This window comes from Podarcis erhardii, assembly GCF_964252035.2.
Source record: "Podarcis erhardii genome assembly, chromosome: 17".
NCBI lineage: Eukaryota > Metazoa > Chordata > Lepidosauria > Squamata > Lacertidae > Podarcis > Podarcis erhardii.
In genome coordinates this window covers 27,334,832-27,360,183 of record NC_138515.1, presented here as the reverse complement: position 1 = coordinate 27,360,183, position 25,352 = coordinate 27,334,832, and the positions used below count along the sequence as shown (strand labels likewise).

Here is a 25,352-nt window from a genome sequence, read left to right as displayed (position 1 = left end):
ACACCACAACTAAATGATGGGGAGGCACAGCCTCACAAACCCGTCACATGCTTATTTAGCATGCTTGTGTGCAGCATTATTATTATTATTATTATTTATTATTATTATTTGTTTTATCTTGCCCAGGGCAACCCAAAGCAACTTACAGCCAAAGGTCTCCCCTTAGAATCTGAATCTCCCGTTAGATTTATTGGCGAAGTACGAAATTAAAGGCCACTCTGTAAGAGTACAGTTTCCTTTGAAATTTAGATATAAACAAATCTAAAACTGGAAAATTAAACCTTGGCAGCATGTTTGTTTGTTTGTTTGTTTGTTTGATTAATTCTGTTTATGAATCAAAGTTATGTTCATTTTTAGATGATAAATTCCGTGCTAGGAAATGTTCGGTTTACTCTGTTCATGCTGCAAAACTATACACACCTCTCTGGGAGTAAGCCCCATTGAACTCGGTGATGTTTACTTGTAAGTAGACATGCACAGGAATGCACTTAAATATGCTTCAGTATTCTGAATTAATATGACAATAATTTAAATCAAACAACTGATCCAAAGAAGTATTCAAGTGGTGCATTAAAACATCTGTGCACTGCTGTTTTCAAAGTTATATTAGAAATCATATAAGCTAAAGGAAAATGTATACCGTATTTTTTGCTCTGTAAGACTCACTTTTTCCCTCCTAAAAAGTAAGGGGAAATGTGTGTGCGTCTTATGGAGTGAATGCAGGCTGCGCAGCTATCCCAGAAGCCAGAACAGCAAGAGGGATCGCTGCTTTCACTGGGGAGCGATCCCTCTTGTTGTTCTGGCTTCTGAGATTCAGAATATTTTTTATCTTGTTTTCCTCCTCCAAAAACTAGGTGCGTCTTATGGTCTGGTGCGTCTCGCAGAGTGAAAAATACAGTGCATTTCAATGGCCAAAAATAGATTATATGGCTTGAGAACCTGCAGAAATCTAATAAGAGTCTTTTGAGCTCTAGGATTAAATATCCTAGGCTCATCTTTATGAAGGCCACATAATCAGTATGACTAGGAAGGATGAATCAGTTTGTTACTGGTCTCTGTCACTTCAATGTGTTTGTTCTTTTTTGTCCCTCATCCACATTAATCTGTTTAAAACACACACACACACACACACACACACACACACACACACACACACACAAATGAAAATTCACATTTAGATATATGTATGTAAGTACATGTTTTAAAACGAATACGAATCTCTAAGTATATTTTCTCTCAAAAAACATTTTGAAATTATTTCCCCCCTGGTGGGGGTGGGGTACAGTTTGAGCTGTGAACATTTGGGAAGTGCTAAGGCCAGTAGGTCAGTAAATTCTAATCCACACATTAATCCAGTAGTGGCCGGTCAGATCAGTTCATCTTTGCAATTGACAAATGCTGAATTCAGGCATTCCTGATGGATAAATATTTTACGTTCTATGTCTGAATTCCTTTCTTAAGCAGTGCAGTGCTGTGCATATTTACTCTGAAGTAAACTCCCCTTCCAATCATGATTAACTTACTCCCTAGTAAGTATGTTTAGGATTTCAGCCGAGTGGCATTACCTTGAACCTGCTATCGGAAGAACGGGCACACAAAGAACCCAATACTTTCTAGAATCTATAGCTGTGATGTTTAGCTTTTGTGTCAGAATCCACCGCCGGATCACAACCTGACCTAAAGTGGGCACCTAACCTATAGCAGCACAGCCACTATATAATAATAATAATAATAATAATAATAATAGTCGTAGTAGTAGTAGTAATAATAATAATTTATTTATACCCCGCCCATCTGGCTGAGTTTCCCCAGCCACTCTGGGCGGCTCCCAATCAAGTGTTAAAAACAATACAGCGTTAAATATTAAAAACTTCCCTGAACAGGGCTGCCTTCAGATGTCTTTTAAAGATAGGATAGCTGCTTATTTCCTTCACATCTGAAGGGAGGGTGTTCCACAGGGTGGGCGCCACTACTGAGAAGGCCATCTGTCTAGAAGTTTACATTTAAAAAAATGAAGTGGGTTCAGGATTCAGCTAAGTTGCTTGCATTTCACTTGCGCAATGGGACTTTCCCTGCCCCCTCTCATTCCCCCCCCCCCCAATACCTTAATCCTCTAAATCTGCTCTGAAGGGCTGAGTTAGGGGGAAACCCAGAACAGGTTACTGGGGGTGCAAAGGGGGAGGAGTAGAGAAGTGAAAAGTCCCATTGCACAAGCCGACCTCATTCTGTGCAGGCATACCCCACTGAGCCACACTATGTTGAATTCCATCCTTGGTTCTCAAATAGATGTTTGCTTTAAATCTCAGGCTAAAAGGCACATTATCAAGGAGTCTCTCTTCAGCTCCATGAGGTTTTCCTGCGTCCGTGAATAAACCTCTAACTCGGATAGCTTTAGCTTGACGGAGCGTGTCCATAACCCATCTAAAATTATCTCTCCTCCCTTGAAGGAATGCACACTGAATGCATTTAAGCAATTAGCAAAGATGGTTGCAATGAACTGAAAATCTTGATTTAATATTTTTTTAAAAAAAAAAACGTTGGTGAGAAGGTATTGAGGCTGAATGAAACTTTTACAGGTTTTTGAAGATAATGGCTTTTTTTTGTTGGACTCCAGAATTTAGAAATGTCACCTACAGTTAGAACTAACTTTATAAAATTGTGATTTTATGCCAGAACAATTCAGCTGGCAATTCCACTTCGTCCAGGAGCTTTATTTACTTTTAAATGCTTAATAACTCCAGCCCTTCATCTGATACTGGATTTTCTAATCAGGTATTATGTTCACAGGTCAAGTCTGTATATTTATGCTGGGGTTTTTTAAAACAACGACAGCAATGTCATACTGAATTTTCTAACATATGTATAGTTATTGTTAGAAATCCCTCAAGTAATGAGCAGTTTATTGTTGTGTAGTTAACTGATTCCCATTCCCCCCTATTTATTTGAAGGTATTAATTTCTTCAAATGATCTTGCTTTAATAACATCTCTAAAAGCTTATAACTTTTTTATTTGCCTTTCCAAAAACATTGCCGTCCTTGAAGCTCTGTCCTTTCATCCCTTCTCGTTTCCTATAAACCGACTCTCTTCTGAGCCTCCTCCAAATATTTACAATTCCTGGTGCTTCCATGTTGTTTGCATTTAGTTTCTAACATTTCTGTTTCTTCAGAAATAAAACATGAGACCTGGTTCTCACTGCGGTGGGGTAACAGAAGCCGGGTTGTACCACATCAGATTGACAGTGGAGGTGAGGGTACGGGGTGTGGGGGGGTGTTACACGATTGAATGCTTTTCCACTCAAAAATAATTACTCAAAAGTTAATGGTGAAGATATGCAAAAACCCTTCTCCTTGGGGCATTCATTTTGTTTGGAGGAGCATTCAGTCTTTTGAGCTTCTCACCCCCGCAATCTGAAGTGGTAAAGCCCAAGCAAATGGCTCATTAGACCTTGTTGTTTCGCTTTATAAGAATAGTTTATTTACAAATAGCCCTCTTAGGGCTTTCCCTATCTTATAGATCATTGCACTACTAGCTCTGCTTTGATGACATGGGGAAAAAACAAAAACCCTGAGCTCACCACTCTGTGTCATAGTATTCCATCACGGCGGCCATCTTTTCCTCCCAGCAATGGTCTTCCTTTGGGTCAGGGGATGGGAGGAGTCTCTTGTTAGCCTTCCACTCAGACCCTTCTCTCTCGTGTTTGCCGTCCGCAGCAAAAGGAAGGGCAGTTCAGCGTTCTGCAGCTCGTGGGCATGCTACGCGGCATAGCAGCCGGCATGCGCTACCTGTCCGACATGAATTACGTCCACCGGGATTTGGCGGCTCGCAATATTCTGGTCAACAGCAACCTGGTTTGCAAGGTGTCGGACTTTGGCCTGTCAAGGTTCTTGGAGGATGATGCTTCAAACCCAACATACACTGGAGCCTTGGTGAGTTCGCGCTCAGGAAACGGGCTTGTTCGCCACTCTGCAATATTCAGGCGGACGGGTCCTATAGGAACCAGTTTGTGTTTTGTCAAGGTCAGTTTTGCCGTCAAACTTCCACCTAAAGTGAAATGCAACCCAATTTTTTAGGGTGTGGGATGTCTCCAGACCTGGGATGCGGGTGGCGCTGTGGGTTAAACCACAGAGCCTAGGACTTGCCGATCAGAAGGTCGGCTGTTCGAATCCCCGCGACGGGGTGAGCTCCCGTTGCTCGGTCCCTGCTCCTGCCAACCTAGCAGTTCGAAAGCACATCAAAGCGCAAGTAGATAAATAGGTACCACTCCGGCGGGAAGGTAAACAGCGTTTCCGTGCGCTGCTCTGGTTCGCCAGAAGCAGCTTAGTCATGCTGGCCACAGGACCCGGAAACTGTACGCCGGCTCCCTTGGCCAATAAAGCGAGATGAGTGCTGCAACCCCAGAGTCGGTCACGACTGGACCTAATGGTCAGGGGTCCTTATGTCTCCAGACCAGGCAACTTCAAGGAAAACTTATGTTATTGGCAGATTTAGTGTAACTAGCACTGGGTAGCCAAGTAAGCTGACACACACACACCCATTTCATTCTTTTAAAAAAGCGAAACTCACTCGAATGATTGGATCGACAGGTGTCATGTGTACTAGCCATTAGGTGCCCCTTCCAGTCACAACATAATTGGAGTCTGGGAAGGAACTGGCTGTTCTTTGTTCCACCTGCAACCGTACCAGAAACCTGCAGTGCCATCTTTTTCAGAGCTCACCTCGGGGCTGAAAGAAATGGCTTTTGTTTTGAGAGGTGGGGAAAACACTATAAAATAGCTTGTGGCACTTTTCGAATGCAGAAACTGCAGTTGGTGCAGAATGTGTGGCACAATTGCTGACAGATCCTGTCAGCATATTACACCTGTACTCAGAACTCTGCATAGGCTCCCAATTTGTTACTGGGCCAGTTTCAAGATTTTATTACTGATATATAACGCGCTTAATACCTTGGAGCCAGTTTACTTAAGCCTTGGAGATGCCTTGCTTAATATGTGCCTATTGCACATATTTTACAAATGTGATATAATGTTTGTTCCACATTTGTGAAGAGTCTTTTAGTGTGACAGAACCTATACTCTGTAAATCTGTCTATTGGCAGTAGCCAGGCAATCTTACTGCTATTATTTTTAGAAGACATCTGAAGACAGCCCTGTATTGGGAAGTTTTTAGTGTTTGGTGTTTTATTATGGTTATATATGTGTTGGAAGCCGCGCAGAGTGGCTGGGGCATTATTTATTATTATTATTATTATTATTATTATTATTATTATTATTATTATTATGCTTTAGACACCTACTGAAATCTTTTTCCCGCAAGCCTGCCTAGACTTATAATTTAGTTATTTATAGTTGCTTTAAAAGCTTTTCGTGATTTGTATCTGGTTTTTTATCCTGTTTGGCAGTTTTATCGAAGGTTTTTTAACATATTGAGCACTAAAATCTTTTATGAAAAGATAATAAAACGCAGTATCAAAAATGAATAATAAAGAGAAAGAAAATTTAAAATAGAATACTTATGATCCTTACGAAACACAGTTCTTCAATAATTATTTTATGTATATTTGATTCTAACAGTTTTGTGGGTTTTGCTGTGTTTTATCAATATATGTTCACCACTTAGAAATATTTATAGACTACTTAATCAGAAAACTCTCTAAATAAGCAGATAGATAAAATAGCATCTTTCCCGCCAAATGTCAAGGCCGAATGTGCCTTAAACACACTTGTTTTGAGTTGATAAATATTCCCTGCTTACTCATTTTCTTCCTCATCCTCCTCTAGGGCGGCAAGATCCCCATTCGCTGGACAGCCCCAGAGGCCATCCAGTATCGCAAATTCACATCCTCAAGCGACGTCTGGAGCTACGGCATTGTGATGTGGGAGGTCATGTCTTATGGTGAAAGGCCCTATTGGGACATGTCCAATCAGGATGTAAGTCCTAACATGGAGCAGACGCTGCTTTCCATCTACTCATGGTGTTGCTGGTGGGAGACCTTCATCCATGCCACAGTGGGACTATCTATATCCTGACCTACATGTCTTCATGCATTGCAGGTCATCAATGCTATTGACCAGGACTATCGCCTGCCCCCTCCCCCAGACTGCCCCACTGTCTTGCACCTCCTTATGCTGGACTGCTGGCAGAAGGAACGGGTCCAGAGGCCCAAATTTGAGCAGATCGTCAGCGCTCTAGACAAGATGATCCGCAAGCCGTCTGCCCTCAAAGCTACTGGCACAGGAAACAGCAGGTGAGATGGGCTCACAGGATGGAGGGCACATGGGAGTGGACTTTGGAGTACGATCCGCAAGCCGAAGGGAGGGAGGGAAGAGCTGCAATTCAAAACTGGGAAGCAACTGATATTTATTTGATGGGGTGACCTGGAATCTGGTGCCTCCCGCAGACAAAAATTGTTTTTCCATCAAGAAACCCAGAAAACGCACACACGTTATGCTCAAAATGTATCACAGAAGCTCACTTTGCATAGTGATTTGCGACAGCAAAAGTTCCGTTTTCAGATGCTTTACAGTGCCTGGGTTGGCACAGGAAAAGAAGTCCTTTAACATTTGAGCTTGGGTGATACGTAGAGTTTTGAGTGTACATCACAGCAATGTGGGAGAGGAGGGTGGTAACCATAGACTCATAGAATTGCAGAGTTAGAAAGGACTCGTAAGGATCATCTAGTTCAATTCCCGACAATTATGCAGCTATCCCACACAGGGATCGAACCTGCAACCTTGGTGTTATCAGCACCACACTCTAACCAACTGAGCTATCTAGGCATGACACTCCTTGGCTCACGGAGGACCCAAGAATGTCTCTAGTATTTGAACCTTCACAGGGCACAGCGTATTCTCTCCCAAATGTATCCTGATAGCTTCAAAAGAAGCCGATGCAAAATAACCATGATAACACCTAGCTCTTACATAGTACTTTCCCCAGGCATGGAGTATACATCATAGTACAACAACCCTGGCATGCAGGTCTGTGTTATTATCCCTATACAGTGGTGCCTCGCAAGACGAAAAGAATCCGTTCCGTGATTCTCTTGGTATAGCGGTTTTTTCGTCTTGCGAAGCAAGCCCATTGACAGTTTAGCGGATTAACGCTATTAGCAGTCTAGCGGCTTTTAGCGATCAGCTGAGAAGCGGCTTATCAGCGGATCAGCTGAGAAGCGGCTTAGCGGCTTAGGAAAAGGGGGGGAGCGGGGGGAAAACCGCGGGAACTCGCAAGATTTTTTCGTCTTGCGAAGCAACCCCATAGAGAAATTCGTTTAGCGAAGCGCCTCCAAAACGGAAAACCCTTTCGTCTAGCGGGTTTTCCGTCTTGCGAGGTGTTTGTCTTGTGGGGCACCACTGTACTGCTGATTGAAGGGCTGAAGTTAAGGTAGAAGAATAGTTTGCCTAAGGCCTCGGGTCATAATGGAGGTGAGATTTGAACCAGTGTAGGGGTGCCAACTTGAATAAAATATTGGGGGGGGGGCCAGGTAAGTTGATCACAATATGTGCCACATGCGCACCTTTTGAGTGGCAATGCCCATCAACCTTGGAGGGCCCAGTCCCTTCAAATATTTTATTGGGCAGGGGGGCTGAAGGGACCCCAGCCCCTAGGAGTTGGCTGCTATGAACCAGGGATTTTCAGATCCAGAGTTATTCACACTCTCAGCCACCCCACACTATAGCAGGTCTGTTATTGTCAAAAAGTTGCTGTGCTTCTTTAGTGGACCAGCAGCATGCAGACTCCCTGGGTCCCTGATTGGGATGCTAAGCAAGGAGAGTCCCTGAGGAGGAATGATCCCTGCACTGAGCATGGTGTGGCTGAATGAGGCAGATCCCAGCAGGTGAAGAAGGGCGAAGGTGCTGAAGGAGCAAGCAAAATGGGCAATGGAAGAAAGGCTTTTCTCTTGGGGGAAAGTTGGGGAGAGTTCCCAGCATGAGCTGGCAAGGATGTGTTTGGAAGCTGCTGTGTTCCCATCTGCCTTTCCCAGCTTCACAAAGCCAGATGCTTCATGTCCCGAGGGAAAGATTCAGCCCGGATTAGATGGCCCCACATCTATGGAAGGAAATGCATCCTGTTAGCATGGAGGGATTTTCCCATGGGTGTAACAAGGTTTCATCCTTCGCAGGAGGAGAAGAGGGCCTACTTGTGCAGAGTTTTATTTTTTAAAAACAAACAAACCAAAAACTGATCCAGTGCTGGAAGAGGCCTTTACTTACAGCTCACACTCTACGAGGAGGAAAAGCAGAAAATGCTGTGCCTTGAAAATTGAGTGGGGAGCCTTCAGGCTGTGTGGTTTTTGTTCCTTTGAGTACCAAATCCACATGTTATGCAGCAGTCGCATTTCCTGCAGATGCACCTGTATCTTATTGGTAATTCTTGCAATATATATGCAAAGTGGAAACAGAAGGCACCCAAACCATCCGTGCAGTTCTAAACATGTTTATTCAGAAAAAAGTGTTCCACTGAGTTCTGTGGAGCTTCTTCCCAGCTCAGTGGATACAGGATTGCAGCTTTGGTGGAGGGGCACTGCAGGGCTGTAGTTGACAATGCCCCCCTTTTGCACACCCATTGCATGTTTGAGGATTCATATCCTTCTCCTTAAACATCCCAAATGGCTGCCTTTCAGTGTATGACTATCAATATTTTCTTGTGCCCATTTTGAATGTATTTTCTTCTTCGTAGACCGTCCCAGCACCTGCTGAGCAACTCACCCCCAGACTTCCCCTCACTTACGAATGCCCACGAGTGGTTGGATGCCATTAAAATGGGTCGCTACAAGGAGAACTTTGACCAGGCCGGCCTGACCACATTTGATGTCATCTCACGCATGACTCTAGAGTAAGAGCCACATCTCCTCTTGAGCGGCAGCAAACCTGGGAGTTGTACCCAACTAAATCTTTGCAAGTGCAGAAGGACTTCTGCAAGCAGAAAGGAGTGTCTCCCTTTCTCTCCTTCCTCTGTGTGCCGGGGGGGGGGGGGAGTATCTCCCAACCCAACCCCAACCCCCAAGCCCACTTGGGAGCAGGATGAAGAGATGGAGTGGAAGTTCCATTGCACTCCCAAAAGTTATTTAGCAATTTCAGTTTAAGTTGGATACAATCCTGGGTTTCTGACGAAATGTACGCTTAATGGGAAGCTGCAACAGTATTGACTCTCTGATGAATGTGCCTGTATGATGCATGTGTTTGCAAACTCGTATTCATATCCATCACATATTTTGTAATCCCAGAAATAAGTTAAAATAAGAGCTCTGCAGCTGTTCGTATAGTGTACTTAGTTCACATTATCATGTAAAAATGCAGTCCTACCTCCGTATCTTTACCTTTCCCCAATAGCACCTTCTGTGTCATCCCACTCTGTTGGGTTTCCCTTATTACCCTTTGCTCTTTTTAACAGGGATGAATAGGCATCACCCTCTCTGTGTGTCCTAAATTCTAATTTGATTCAGTGGTTTTCTTAAAATCATGTCCACATTGAAGCATCTGCAGGATGCTGTGGCTTCAACTTCCTTCAGTTCTTTGGCAGCTCCCCCCACCCTTCTATATTAGTTCTGCAGACATTTGTATCGATAAAACAATGCAGAAGAATTTTAAGGTGGATGTGTAGCAGAGCATTCCCAATGTCACATTCCTTTTTCTGGAAGGATTCCCTTACCTAACCATTAGCAAATTTCATACGAACTTCCTGCCTTTTTATTTGCTTATTTAATTTTCAAACATATAAACCTTTTCTGTCATTGAAGGTTTTGACTTGACGAGGAAAAACCAGCCGAAACACTATTTATTTACCTTTTAAAAAATAACATATGTGAGTTTGGCAGCGCAGAGAACAAAAGCCCCATCTAAGTTCTTCCTCCCTTTTTTCCTTTTCCTTTTACTTCCAGGGACATCCAGCACATTGGCATCAGCCTAGTTGGCCATCAGAAGAAGATTCTCAACAGCATCCAACTCATGCGGGTGCATCTCAATCAGCTGGAGCCTGTTGAGGTCTGACACAGAGAGCACACGCCAAGGACATGGATATTGAAACGAACCTTTTGTTGTAAAAGGGAGACGGAGGAGTAAATTTCAAGCATTGATGGAGGGTGCATGAGATGTTGCCCTCCACATCACAGACCGGCGCTCTTGGAGATTTGTAGGGTTATTTTTTTGTTGTTCGGGGTTTTGTTTTGTTTTTTTAAAAAAACCATAACTTGAGACACTACAAATCCTGTGGTATTTAGATAAGGGTTGACTTGTACATTGATGTGGGTTGGGGAATTAGTACACAGGGTAGAGCGGGAAGGATAGTTTTGGAGTTCAAAACGAACCTGCTGCCATTTCTATGCCTGGGCCGGCTTTGTACTTTGGGTTGGCAGCCTCTCAAAGACGTCTCTTGAGCCGGATCAGGCACAATATAGAGTTGAAACTGAAAGCCGAAAGACTCTCGATGCCAAAAAGAAATCCCTTTGAAGCTTTTGTTGCAACCAGGGGGATTTGGATCTGAGAAAAGCAGCAAGCCTCACCACCCCACATCCTCGTTCTGGCAAAGACAGCTGTACAGTGACACAAGATGGCATCTCAGACAGTGAGTTTTAGGCACCAATCATAGGGTGGCAAAGCGGGAAGCAAGCAGATCTGACCCATTTGGGCACAATCCACAGGGGTGGTCTCCTGCTCATTTTGAGTCGGACTTGCACTGGAGGACTTCACAGGGTGGGTTGGGCCCCGTATTAATTAGGGAGGGGTGGGGGCATTTGGGTTTTCCACCTCAGGCACCAAAACATTCAGGGGCAGCTATAGGTCCTGCATTCATCCTCCCAAAGGAGGGAACCAGGATAGCAGCTTTTTAGTAATCAGGTACTGGGAAAGAGATGTGATTCTGTTTAGAGAGCAGAAGGTTCCTTCTTGGCAGTTTCCAACTGGATATTCATACCACCAGAAATGAAATAAAATATTTGACAGAGGAATTAAAGTGTGTTCCCTAGGCTTTATTAGATGAACACACTGATCTGCTTCTGATCCAATGCCAGCACTTTTTAGATGCATTTTTCGATGCTGAACTACATATAGGCAGCAGTGTGGATGGACCAGCTTGCACTTTGCATTATTTTTACTGCTCGCCCTCCTTGAAAAAGTGCAGAAAGATTTTTCACCCGACATGGAATACAAATGATCACTTTACCTTGTGGTTATAAGCAGGTGGTGTCCTGCTGGCAGACAGTGGGGTGGAGACGCACAGCAAATACATAAGCTGGTGGAAAGGCAGAATAAAATTCTGCAGAAGAAATAAATGCATTCGCGGGGACAACACAAGGTGAATGGGGAGGCAGCTCCCCGTCAACACTTGCACTGCTCAGGAGGGGCATTGGACATCCAAGGAGATCGCATATATGTTGAGCATCACCCATGCAGCGTCAGCAGCCTAAGCTACTGAGTATTAGGGGTTTCATGCATGGAAGTCCACTTCCATGCACAGCTCTGCATTGTGGCCTCAAGGTAATGCACTACATTAGCAGTGTGCCTTTAGCAATTGGTTTCAGTGAATGTATATCCCTCCATCATGCATTTGATGCAGGAAGTTGAAATGTGTGCAGAGGAGGGCATATAACCCCACATCTCAATCAAATCTGTACGTATGCATTGCAGGTAAGGGGGGAACTCTTGGGTGATCCTGCTGCCCAAGGTCTCTGGATTAATGGAATAAGTATGCAGGCAGAAGTATGAATTGCCACTGGAAAGAAATTGGCATCCAAGTTCTGGTGTGCTAGAAAATGTTGGCAGTCATATTTTTAAAACATTACAGTGTTAACATTTGAACATGCAAAACAAGGGTCACTATGCTGTTCTTGAGAGGATTCTTTCCAGAAAGGCAGCCTAGAACCATCTAAAATAAATAGACTTGTGGAGACGTAGCATTTAAAAAATGTATTTTGTAACAGGAGCTTTAGAGAAAATGTTCAATAATGGATCCATATGAACCCAGGACAAAGGAATCTCTGGATTCCGTATTTAACATAGCTCAGGTTTAAAATTATAATTACTTCAACCAAGACATAGATTGCACACGCCATGTTTGCAAACAACACAATACAGAATAGACACTGCACTCTTCTAAAGTTACCCTCTGACACCAAAATTAAACGTAAAGAATTGAAGGTCTCGGCAGAACATTTGATTGAATTTGACAACAGAGACCTAGGAAGATGAAGGCAAAATTCACATGTACAATTAAACAGGGAAATGAGGTTTAAAGCACAGTATCACTAACAAGGAACTCTGGTGAGCACTGACTGACTGGGCTAGTTACTAACCTCTCCCTGTTAATTTTCTCCACCAACCTTTTCATAAACTTCAGCCTCAACGGTAGGCAATGGCATTTTTTTTAAAAAAAGAATATAATTAATCAAATTAGCAGCGATCTACTTTCTTCCACCAGAGAGGTGGCAATGATAGCCCCAGAATGCTTCCTCATTTCACCCCCAGTAACGTATAGATAACTAAAACATGTCATGTGACACCCCCTTGTTGCAAGCTTCTCTGCCCCTCTCCTCTACTTCACTGACAGGGTAGGAAGCAGAAGATGCTACGCTATCTTGTCACGTTCCACATGTTAGTTTACTAGACAGGCCTCAAAGCGCAGATGAGACCCAGGGTTGCCGTTTCGGGCAGTAGCTGTGCAATCTCTGCATTGTCACATTTTACCAATAATAAGGCAGGCAAGCAGGAATACTGATCTCCTGGAAGAAACGCCGAAGAGGAGACTAGAGATGATAAATGGGTTAAAATATAAATTGCACAAGGAACAGTCTGAAGCAGGGGTGGGGAGAGTGAGTGCAAGCAAGACTGAGAGGAGAGAAAGAGACACAGAGAGAGAGAGAACAAAGAGAGAGAGAGTGTAGAGCACAAAGCAACAAGCAGCCAAAGATGGAGCTCAGAACAAGAAAATGAAAAGCCAAAGAGCAGAAGACAGTGCACAGAGCACAGAGCACGAGACAGCAGAATGCGAGAGAGCATGCAGAAAAATGACTCGCTGCCCCAAACCTGAAGAAAATGAGCTTCTGATCAGAAGCAGCCGCCGCAACAGACCTTAAAAACACTCCTAAAATTAGAAAGCTGCCTGCAAACTGCAAAGCTATTCCCTTTTTACATCCAAGTGCAGGGCCAGGAGGCCAAGGTTTCGGTTGCCCAAGTCTAGATTTAAACTACGCATTAGTAACTAACTCCATACTCGTCAGCTTGGCTGAACAGTGCAACACGTTCCCCAAGGAAGGGGCTGAATGTCCTTCATTTACCAGCTCCTAGGAGTCTCTGGGGTGGAACCAGATGCTACAAGGAGCAAACGTGAAAAGGGGGGATGAAAAAATGCACAAAATGACCCGTCTCTCTCACACACTGTTGCATGCTACACATGACCAGGGTGAGAAGAGGCAAAGCAGCAGCAACACAGGACAGCAGTATCTACATCCTCCTTGCCATAGCTGCTGTTCCCCACCCCCCTTGGATTTACCTTTCACTACTGGCAAAGGTGTGGTGAACTGTATCCCAGTGGGACTAGCTTATTCCTTAGAATCGTTTCTTGCTCTCGACAGCCATATATAAACTTATGGATATTACCAGCTCTTGACCCCACCTGGAGTTCTGTGAAACATGCAGTAGTGGCTGCAGGAGGAAATCTATTCTCCAAGAACACAAGAAAAGTTAGACCCAGTGTTCTCTCAATCACCACTCAAGGTATAAGATCTGCAACACTCGTGGGAAGTTCTGGGGGGGGGGGAAGTGTCTTTGTCCTCAAAGGATGCTACAATCTTGGTCGTCTCCCAAGAGGTTCTCCTGGACTTGTAACAATTCTCTGATGTTGGCGTGCTTGCTTGCACTTCCACAAGAGAAGACCTTCCCGGGTCTTCTCCTTGCAGCAAATGTGGGCTCCAAACTATCAACAGTCATTTGACAGTTGTCAGTGCCAGAGAATTTTAAATAAGTGTGGCCATTACAATAGCCCTGAGTGGCCTCTAGCCCCTATGTCACAAGGAGACGCTTCCACAGGCACAAGGGCAACAGTTCCCGCCCTCACACATGGTAGACCTCTTCCTCTTCCATAGCATGGTTGGTGTATCCTGGAAGCTGGACCAAAGTGTTGCGCCTTATGATGTCCCAACCGCAGTTTGAGCTCCTCCGCGATAAATTGGGTGTGTCAGAAGGAGTGCCAATGGGCACCTGCCTCGTTGAGCAAGTCTGTCCTCCATCTTCTGCCCCTCCTGGCAATTTGCGCTTCAGGTACTTTTCAAAGGCATCCCTTCGGTGGGGCTCAAATGTTTTAGGCTGCTTCGGCTGCCGGTTTTCACAACGACTTTCAACCCTACAGGCAAGAGAGAAACAAAAAGAGGAAACGGTTTACTGCCCAGGTTTGGTCCTCGTTCCAAACTGAAGACAAAATAGCTTTGTTGTGACTAACTGTAATGTTAAATCAGCATGGCCAACTGTAGCATTAAAACCTTGTCAAAAACCTGAGCCAAAGGTGTATGGGAGGCAACAGTGTTGCCTTTACTCTAGACTCATAACTAGAAATATCATTGAATCTTCTTCTGGAAAACAGCTGGAGAGACTTAGTGAAATGAAAGCTAAAAAACCTGAGAAGCCCAAACCACTGCTAAACTTGGAGTTGGAGTAGGATGGACCAAGATGCTTTACTTTTGTTTTGCCTTAAACTTAAAATTTTGTGGATTCTATGAAAGGCCTTCTACCTTTCCCCCATAACTGATGCACTATGTCCTTGATTTTAAATTCTGAATCAGGAGAGAGGGGAAATCTATTCTCCTTGCTTCGACTCCCCTAGCACAGCAGCAGCAAAGAGAAGGCAATCAGCTTTGGCCAATTTCTCTCCCCATCATCTGGCACTTTTACTATACAGTGCATAAATTTAACCTGTGGGATTCATTTGCACAAGATTCGCTGGAAGCTAAGTAGGCCAGAATTAATTATGCATGTGATCATGACCAGTAAGAGCTCAACGCAGATTAGCAAGAAGACAATACAGCTATGATTATACTCCACGAAGGCCATTTTCTGAATGGCAGTTTACAAGAGCCCACTAACCCTGCTGGCAGGTCCATTCATTTCCCCTCCAAACTACAGGGGTGCAGAATCAGACAGGCACCAAGAATAGATTCCCTGCACAAATGCAGAATCCTCTACAGAGCCAGTGCCCTATATATGATCTGCCCCCATAACCCAGTACTATGTGCCGCCACCACCCCAAAGAACAGGACTAAAAAGAACATGTCACACCCCACATTTCCCTCTCTTCCAGATGCCGTGCCAAAACCATTTCTGCATTAATATAATCATAGGGTCTTGGAAGTGCCTGCCATTTTCAGCGATTTTTCAAAACGTGGAAAAATATGTTTGCATTCTTTTGGTGCTGTTGCTCTTCGTGGCTCCATTTTGCTCCTTCTAGCCCCTTGTAGTCTGCTTCATGCACCCACAAGTGCCACTTTGTTCTGCTGGCTGTGACGGCAACCCACATGATTCGTTCAGGGATAGAGTCAAGTACCTGGATAACTCAGTTGGTTAGAGTGTGGTGCTGATATTGCCAAGGCTGCAGGTTTGATCCCCGTGTGGAACAGCTGCATATTCCTGCATTGCAAGGGGTTGACCCAGACAAGCGTCAGGGTCTCTTCCAACTCTACAATTCTATGTAACAATGCTATGTTTCATGTGGTGAAATCATGAGCACACAGTATCACACAGGGTTGCGACAGCCAAGTGGGCAAATTCATCCGTGAGGGCAATGAACAATCAGGCCAGTGGTATTAAGTAGCAGCCAAGGGGGAGAAAGGAGTCACTGGAATAGCAGCAGAACAATGCAAATTATTAGTGTGAGTGCGTTGGATTTTGAGGCCGAAGCCCAGGATCCCTTGCAGCAGAATGGGAAGGAGGGCGCTCAAATACAAGACAGTCTCTGGATAATCACATTTTGACGGGAGTGATGCTGCCTAGAGAAAAAGCATCCCTGGAAGAGCATTAAGTCCACAGAATAAAATTGCCCAACTTGCATCATTGCAAATGCACTATTTCCTGAGCAAATATTGAAATCAATGAACGTTATTTGCAATCATCCTTCCCCGCCCCCTTGCTGGTTGCCTCAGATTTGACCTTTAAGAGTAGCAAACCTATCTGATGATGCAGTAAGGTTGCTTTGGGATATGGCGTTGTATTTTCACCCCTTGGCAGAGTCGTTTACAGTACAGTGGTACCTCGGGTTACATACACTTCAGGTTACATACGCTTCAGGTTACAGACTCCGCTAACCCAGAAATATTACCTCGGGTTAAGAACTTTGCTTCAGGATGAGAACAGAAATCAGCAGCAGAAGGCCCCATTAGCTAAAGTGGTGCTTCAGGTTAAGAACAGTTTCAGGTTAAGAACGGACCTCCGGAACCAATTAAGCTCATAACCAGAGGTACCACTGTATGTTATATACAAATATCCATGGGCTTCTCTGACTAGCTGCGGTAGTGAAATGGTCCAATTACTAACCAGAAAAAAATAGGTTAACAGGCCACTTGTACATTTGTCCCACAAAATGAGTGGCTCAACCTCTATCTCAAAATGATGGCAGTCCTTTGGCAGTAGCCCCATTCAAGTGTTCTAAAAACCTCATATGATGCGGTGCAAGTGGGGCTGACATCCACCTTCCCCAAGTTGGAAGGAGGGCACCTGAAGCACAGATCCTGCTCTCCTGGTGTAGGCCGCAGATTTAGAACCTGAGAAAATCAGGGTTGAACAATGTGTGGAGAATCTACACAAAGATAAACGGCTTCCTATGCAGATACTGTACCAGCAGCCCATGGGGGGTGACAGTATGTGTGGAGCTGGTCCAATTCCACTTCGCAATAGATAAACTGCATCAAAGATACCCTCCACATTTGTTTCTCTGTTGAGAGAAATGGGCAAGGTCTGCTCTCTCCTCTGCTCCCCGTTTCCCACCATAGTTCAACACTCAAGAGAGATGCACAACTGTCAGAGCAAAGCTCTTCCACTTGAATGCAGCTTCATTCTTGCGACATAAAGATTATATGAAGCTTCCATTCTCAGTGGCCTGAAACTGTATGTCCGTCCAGGGGAAAGAAATGCTTCCCCCTTGTGTTCTGCTGGGGAAAGTACGGGGTGGTGGTGCAGAGATCAATGGGGCATCTCCAGATCGAGACGATCATGACAAATCACCCCACACTTTGTCTTACCCCCTAGGCAAAGAGGTAGAATTACCCTCCTTGCAAACGCAACTAATTCAATTATATGGAGCTATGAGAGCGACGGCCTCCTGCCTTTAACAGCTGTTACCATTTCTGTGCCAACTCCCAAAATTTAAGTTAGCAGCGAGTGCTGATGCAGTGCTTGGAGGGGCTCTGTGTATTGTTGAGGAGGGTGGTTAAGGGAGGTTATGAGCCCTGCTTTACAGAAGACAAATCTTCAATTTTGAAGGGCGATCAGAGGACAGTCCTCTGTCTGAAAGTGTCAACTGTCTGAGTGCTGTCCAGTCCAAGTCTGGTTTAAAGATAAGGAACCAGAAAAGATAGAAAGCATGGACCTTAGCATCACCTATCAACACTTAGCAGCACCTGGAGAAACCGCTATCCTGAGATAAATTACAGAAATCACAGTGGTACCTTGGTTTTTGAATTTAATCTGCTCCAGGAGTCCTTTCGACTTCCAAAAACGTACAAAAACCAAGATGCAGCTTCCGATTGGTTGCAGGAGCTTCCTGCACTCAAATCGGAAGCCACGTCAGACATTCAGCTTCCGAAAAACGTTCGAAAACCGAACACTCACTTCCAAGTTTGCAGCGTTTGGAAGCCAATTTATTCAGGAGCCAGGCCGTTTGACTACCAAGGTACCACTGTATTTGAAAATTTATATCTATTGATGCAAATTGCCATATATAAATTTTGTGCAAATTTTATGTATTTTTTTATGATGATGATGATGATGATGCAAACCCTCTTTTTGGGAGGACATTGCATAACTGGTGACCCTATTTGGGGGGCATTGCTGAAGAAGGTTAGCATTCAATATTCTCCATTTTACAGTATAATTCTGAAATGTCGAGTGTCCTGGTAAAAATAGCAAGCAATTTGGCAATTGGGAGCCGAACTACCTTGTTACATTTCTGCATGATAAGCTTGGGTTTCTTCTTCCCACTCCCACATATCCAAGAGTGATCGGTGTTCATATCTTAGGAGATGTAACATACATACATATGCATAATTTTATTTGTATGCCTCCTTTGCACAGTTCAAACCATGCTCAAGGCGGCTTACAACATGGAGAAAAACTACAACGTAAGTAGTCATAAACAATAAATTAAAAATTAAAAAAATACACAACCAAATGGAACAATTTCTACATAGGTCGCAACAAAATCTAAACAACAACAGCAACAAAAACCGTCCCCCAAAAACCACCCAAAACAACCCAGCCAGAAGAATGAACAAAGTAGGGATGCAAACTAGGGGCAAGCATTCATCACAGCAGTGATGAATGAGGCAAGCATGTCTGCACAAATCAGCCAGCAGTAGAACGAAGGCAAGCAGGCCCCCATTCATTTTTATGAACGCCCCACCCTGCTCTCCCCCAAGCTGCTCTCCCCCAAGCCTTAATGTGGGGAAGGAAGATGAACTGAGCAGCACAGGGCTCCAGCCAACACCTGATGGTCCTCTCCTCCTTCAGGGAAAATCGCACCCTCAGCATCTTATTCCAGCAGGAGGGATGACTCTTGTAGCCCCACCCCATCTCCCACTGGAGGAGAGGTCCAATAGGTCTCTTCCCATGTTTTCAGATCCCTCTGCTTCCTCATATACCCCTTCTCTTTCCCCCTTGGCCAGCTGTTCTTCCCAATGAGTGTTACAAACAACCAGAGAACCCCCTTGAGGTTTCAGCATGTTTGACATAGACACTTGACTGCAACTGACTTGTCAGAAGAGCAACTTGGTGTTGGCCCATTCCTAGATCAAACCACCTCCTAGATCAAAATGTTGTGCAAATTACCAAAAAAGCTAGACGTTAAATCCAGATATTTCAGGCCTTTGCAGGTGCTTGTAGGGCACATCTAGCTGCCTTTTGCAGCTATTTTAATATGTGACTGGCAATAGCCTGCAAGGACAAGGCCACAGGTGGAACTTTTTTCCAGCCAAACTGTATGGGGTTCTTTTAACTGGAGATGCCATAGATTGAACCTGGATATCAATGCAGGCACACCGTGGACTCTGCCACTGAGTGATAAATCTTGAAGTGACTCTTCAAGGTCATCTGGTATTCAGCTCTATTGCCAGAAGAGTATTTCCCTGGAGAGTTATGTAGGCAAAGTATACAGCCTCAACAGCTGTTCTCACCTAAATCACATGGAAACTCCCTACAAGTGTGAATATAATCAATAGATGAATGCAGACTTCACACATGGGTATGTTGTTGTTGTTTAGTCATTTAGTCGTGTCCGACTCTTTGAGACCCCATGGACCAGAGCACGCCAGGCACTTCTGTCTTCCACTGCCTCCCGCAGTTTGGTCAGACTCATGTTTGGTCAGACACTTGGGTATAGGTAAAGGTAAAAAGGTAAAGGACCCCTGGACGGTTAAGTCCAGTCAAAGATCACTATGGGGTTGTGGGGTTCATCTCGCTTTCAGACCGAGGGAGCCAGCGTTTGACTGCAGACAGCTTTCTGGGTCATGTGGCCAGCATGACTAGACAGCTTCTGGCGCAATGGAACATCGTGATGGAAACCAGAGCGCACGGAAATGCCATTTACCCATTTATACATACGGGTATACAGTGGTGCCCCGCAAGACGAACGCCTCGCAATACGGAAAACCCACTAGACGAAAGGGTTTTCCGTTTTGGAGGCGCTTCGCAAAACAAATTTCCCTATGGGCTTGCTTCGCAAGACGAAAATGTCTTGCGAGTTCCTGCGGGTTTTTTTCCCCTTCCCCCCCCTTTTTCTAAGCAGCTAAGCCGCTTATCAGTTGATCCGCTAAGCTGATAAGCCGCTAAAAGCCGCTAAACCGCTAATCCGCTAAGCTGTCAATGGGCTTGCTTCGCAAGACGAAAAAACCGCTATACGAAGAGCCTCACGGAACGGATTAATTTCGTCTTGTGAGGCACCACTGTACTTAGCAGGGAGTAGATGCTGCTCCCTGTTGAGTGTACACATAAGGGCTTACCCACACTTACTCTTTCCAGACATTGTCTGTGTCTGAACAGGGTTTGTTTGTTTTTGCCTTGAGCTTCTCCCACAAAATGCTATTTAGCGCTCAATCAGAGCAAATGTCAATTCGGGTTTTCTGCAGATTGATGTTTGCTCTTTGAAGCACAGGTTTTTGCAAGGAAATCTCCAGAGCAACAAAAATGGGAGTTTGGACTGAGAGATTTAAATCGCAGACCATGCCTGGAAAGCCCAGGTTTGTTGCTGTGAAATGGACCTTGGAGAAAAAGGTAAACAGAAAATCATCAAATCCAACAGCCTCTACACTAGAAAGGTACAGAAAGCAATGAAAACTGAATGAAAATAATTAGAACTTGGCTTGCTGAATGGGAGTTTCCATTTCTCCAATGCTAACTTTTAAGAGAAATGTTGTAATATTGCTCTAAGCACAACAGGTGTTCAGTTGCTAACGTTATCCTTCTGGATTGCAACCTGAAACCATTATAGTGTAATGTTTACATGAGATCCTGATTCTCCAGAATTATTCGCCTATGTCACTTGTGGAATTTTCCAAAGCAGCAAAGGGGTTTTTGTTTATTGTTTTGGAAAGTTTGAACAAAATATGTCAAACTATTCCATAAACTGAAGGTTAAAGAGAAAAAGCAATATAGTTTCCACCTGCTGTGAAAGAAAAGTATGGCCATTAATTTATTGGAAAGTGCTGCAGGGATCACAGCAGCCTGAAACTTAGCACGGTCACAGTTTGCCTGTGTAACTAGTGTTGGCAAAGCTATTAATTTTAATAACACCAGAGGTTAGGAGTGTATCAGATGTACACATAGCACACAACAGAGAACCCAGTGCCAGCACATGACATCTGGGAAGAAAGGCATTTGTGTGTATGCTTCGATTTGCTGAAGTATAATAATTAACTCCCCCCCCCAACTCCAAATAAGATCTACAAAGATAGGCAAATTTAGATCATGCTGGAATCTAAATGTATGTGACACACACAAAAAGGCACAAAGTTTCTTGTTTAGCAGCCACAGCACAAAGGAAGAATCCGACCAAACCAACACAGCACTGTGAATTGTAATAGTTGGGAGTTGCCAGGAAATGTTACCTAAAGCAAAATTTGGCAGTAAGTGTGGAGGTCCCTGCTTGGCCAAAACACCAGAGGAATTTTCAGGGCTCTAAAAGGAGTTCATAGGCAACAGAGTTTTTTCAGATGGGATTCTATACATTTCTTGTTGTTATCCTGTCCTGGCACAGAGGGTAGGCACAGACAAACCTGAAAACCGGTGCTGACCTGAAAGTTTTGCAAAAATAATGAGAGGAATTCAACATCACACTAAGGCAGTCGTTCCATCGGGGCAAGCATTTTGGCTTGTTAAGACGGAACGATCCTCCTCCTGTGTGCTGCTCCTAGGGTTCTCCCATCCTCATCCCAAACTAATTTTGGGGGCACAAGAGAGGGAGGAAAAACCCATTGCACAAGCAGACGTCCTTGCACAGGGCTTCTGCTGACAAGATTCATTAATCTACCCAGTAACTAGAGTCCAAGGGAGTCTTTCGGAAATGTTTCAAGCAAAGGGCTGAGAAACTATGCTGCAATTTCCCACTGGGAAGGATCACTTCCTAAGTGAACATTAATGGAAGCATTGCCTTCCCTTTAATAGGCTTAATATGCCCTTAGTGATGTATCTGATTGGCCACAGAGCATTCCGATGTGCTCACATCCACTACATGATCCCTCATTAGTTGGAACGCTATGAAGCAGACAGGCAGAGAGAGAAACAGCAGCCAGGGGCAAGGGTGGGGACCATGGTTATGAACACACATTAATCAAGGGGATCTCCTTTGGAGGATCAAGGGATCTCCCTTGGAGAGGTTCAATGCTATCACCTGTGGGCCAATCAGAACAATGGATTCTTATCCTAGTGTGTGTGTTAGCTGGCTTGCCAATGCCAGGAAGGCTCCGTTATCAACTACACTTTTTCAGTGACCACTTTTAATGTAACTATCACCACCTGTACAGTTAATTTTTCCTTTGACCTCACTGTTTACAATTTCCCAGACACAATCATGTATATCAGCAAGTGAGGACAACACTGCATGCAGACAATGGGGTGAACTATAGTCTACAACAGCGTTTCCCAACCTTGTGCCTCCAGCTGTTTTTGAACTACAACTCCCATCATCCCTGACAAGCAAGACCAGTGGCAAGGGATGATGGGAATTGTAGTCCAAAAACAGCTGGAGGCACAAGGTTGGGAAACACTGGTCTACAAAAGCTAATGTCATAATAACGTTGTTGGCGTTTAAGGTGCCAAAAGGTTGGTATTCAGCATAGGAGATTTACAGGAATGACTATGATGGACAAGCCAAACCTACCTGAGATACCACCGGTCGCCCAGCCCATACTCCTGCCCCCAGATCCCAGACCGAGGCCAGAGGCATTGTGGGAGTTTGCGCTCTAGCATGACAGTAGTTGCAACAACCTGAAACACACAAGTTTGAAAAAGATGGGTTATTAGTTTCATTGAAGCTTAAGGGAAAGAGAGCTTAGTCAATTTTAATTTCTCCCCCCCCCCCATATTAAATTCACTTCAATTCCACATTAGTTTACTTTAAAAAAAGGAAGTTCAGCATTTTTGTCTGCCATTTTGCCTAATGCTATTTGTTTTGATTTTCTTCATATAACTTATATCCCACTTGATTTTTTAAAAAGCCTCAAAGCAAACAAAAAATAAAACAATAAAATGGTTGTTGTTGTTGTTGTTGTTATTTGCATTACTCACCATTTACCAGCAGGTTCCAAGGCTGGTTATAATTATTACAACAAATTAAAATTCAGATTTGAATCTGTTATTTGCATCTTTATGCCCATGCTCATGGCTCCTTCAGGAGGAAATGCCAAGTACAAATTTAATAAATAGAGAATTAATTATTAGACAGTTGTAAACATAAACAACACAATCAGCTCGGGGGAAGTGGTCAATCATCATCTTCAGTTAACAGGACAAAGCGTCAACCAGTCACCTGGGCTCTCCAGAGTTCGTCCCGTTCGTGAGCCACCCGCCAGTGGGTGTCCCCCATCATGGCAATGAGCAGGTTGAGCATAAGGAGAGTGGCGATGACAGCAAAGGCAGAGTATGTGATCCCATACATGAAAGGCAAGTCCACTTCGTAGTTGGCAGGTCCATCAATGATGGTCAGGAAGAGTTCAAAAGTGCTAAAAAGTGCCATGGGGTAGTTGTAGAAGTGGCCCAGCTCATCAGGGTCTTCTGTTTGGAAGATAATATAAAACGCTGGAAAAGAAAGAAGAAGAAGAGTGAGATATTCCATGCATCAATATTGACCCATGCATAACATGTGTCATATGTGAAGGGGATCTTTAGGATATTTGCCTATTCTGGGCAACGTTGCATAGCTTTAGATTTCCTCTCACTTTATTAAGGGATGCTACTCATTCACCCTTGAACTCTATGTATCCAATGGAAGACCCTCCCAGGATGCACGGGTGTAAACAGTTGGCAAATCAAAGCTTCTCCCCTTTCCATTTTTTTCTGCTTGATGGCATGGGGCACTAAGAATTCTCAGTAGGCACATATATTGTGTGGTTGCCTACATGAAGTGAGTGTAATATGTAGTCAGACTCTTTCCCCAGCTGCAACTTTTACAACCAAGCAAAACAATACCTGGTCATGCATACTTGCATTTCCTCATATTCGTCTTTTATTCCCCCCACCACCTTCCCTTAGTTGTCTCCATCACTGCTGACGTTTGGATTCTAAGCTCCTTGAAGCAGGACCTGACTTCAAAATAAAGTAAAAGATTGATGTATTCAACTCTGAAAAGTTCCACATTTGGTGACTGATGCCCATACTCTGCAGCAGCTGTTTTATTACTGTTGTCCACAGCACCCTCTCAAAATGTTCAAATGTGCGCATTTGCCCCAAAAGGTTGTGAGCCCTCAAATAAATAATAGCAGCAGAGGATCTTGGAGAGCATTTTAAACTCTGTTCTGTGATATTTCATGTCTAAATGACACAGACAAGATGGCCAAACTGTCACTGCCAGGTACCATCGAAAATCAAGCGATGTTAAGTTAGTTAGGGTGCATAGAATAATAGAATTTTAGAGTAGGAAGCGACCCTCTAGTCCAACCCCCTGCAATGCAGGAATATGCAGTTGTCCCATATGGGCTTCGAACCTGCAAGCTTGGCTTCCAACAAAGTCATTATGCTCATAGAACAACTTCTGCTTGTGCAACGGAATATCCGGTCCCTCTTCTGCCCCCTCCCATGCCCCCCTCAAGTCTGCTCCAAGAGGAGGGGAAATTTGTTGCATGAGAACAAGTCATTCTACAAGCAAAACCATTTTCTTAGAAAGGACCCTTAGCCTTGTTTATCTGTTGCAGTGAAAAAACAAAGTGTCTCATGGCAGCTTGAAGGTGAAGAAATAGGTTGTGGCATTCACCTTTCTGAACCAGAGCCCACCTTGGTCAGGTATGAGTGGAAAGAGGAGAATTGTTGGTTTTTAAACAAAAGGTCAAGCAATGCAATAGACAGCCATGGGTGTGTCACAGTACTTACACAAGATGCAAATAAATATGGAATCCGATCTGGGTAACCCAACAAAATCAAAATGAAAAGTCAATTCACGGATGTGACGCTAATAACTGCATTTCCCCAGACAAGGTGAATTTGCATCCACATGGGAAAGATAAGCTGGGGGGGGGGTCATTTTCCTCTTCCCTCTTGCCTTGGGAAGTGCCCAAGAGCTTCTTCAATCCATAGGACTGATGGCACAACAACATTTCACTCTCTAAGGACTAGATTCACCTCCCGACACCACCACTGGGCCTCACTTTGCATTCATGCTTTTGGGCTGCTCTGAAATACAAATCCCATTTCAGAGCTGAATTAATCTACTGTAGGTTCACTTTTGAGCTTCTAGGGTGTACTGGGAAACAAAAGAAAGAAAAATGATGGAGATGAGAGCCAGGAAGGACAAGGAAGAGGAGGAGGAAAGGCGGTTGGCTGGGCTCAGTGGCAGAGCACATGCTAAGCAAGCAAAAGAGTTCCAGCTACTGATGTCTCCAGTTAAAGGATCTCCAGCGGCAGCTGGGCTTAGGAAATACCCAGGAGAGCCCCTTCTAGTAAAATCAGACTGTACT

At 44.1% G+C, this 25,352-nt stretch overlaps 2 protein-coding genes across 5 annotated transcripts in view; one reads left to right on the top strand and one right to left on the bottom strand.

Annotated features, from left to right (window-relative positions):
* Positions 1-10,948, top strand: part of LOC309332108 (ephrin type-B receptor 5) — a 163,021-nt gene extending 152,073 nt beyond the window's left edge. For all 4 annotated transcript variants that reach the window (XM_081844905.1, XM_081844906.1, XM_081844903.1 and 1 more), the window contains 5 exons: positions 3,712-3,927; positions 5,779-5,928; positions 6,052-6,245; positions 8,678-8,833; positions 9,879-10,948. In XM_081844905.1, coding sequence (XP_081701031.1) covers positions 3,712-3,927; positions 5,779-5,928; positions 6,052-6,245; positions 8,678-8,833; positions 9,879-9,987 — 825 coding nt within the window. In that variant the 3' untranslated portion in view covers positions 9,988-10,948. The remainder of the gene's footprint in view (positions 1-3,711; positions 3,928-5,778; positions 5,929-6,051; positions 6,246-8,677; positions 8,834-9,878) is intronic.
* Positions 10,949-11,886: 938 nt separating this feature from the next.
* LOC309332155 (transient receptor potential cation channel subfamily V member 6-like) overlaps positions 11,887-25,352 on the bottom strand; it is a 71,637-nt gene continuing 58,171 nt past the window's right edge. Inside the window, exons 13-15 of the mRNA XM_081845045.1 lie at positions 23,213-23,481; positions 22,565-22,671; positions 11,887-14,332 (exon numbers count right to left, since the gene is read on the bottom strand). Of these exons, the coding sequence (XP_081701171.1) occupies positions 14,044-14,332; positions 22,565-22,671; positions 23,213-23,481 (665 nt within the window). The 3' untranslated portion in view covers positions 11,887-14,043. The remainder of the gene's footprint in view (positions 14,333-22,564; positions 22,672-23,212; positions 23,482-25,352) is intronic.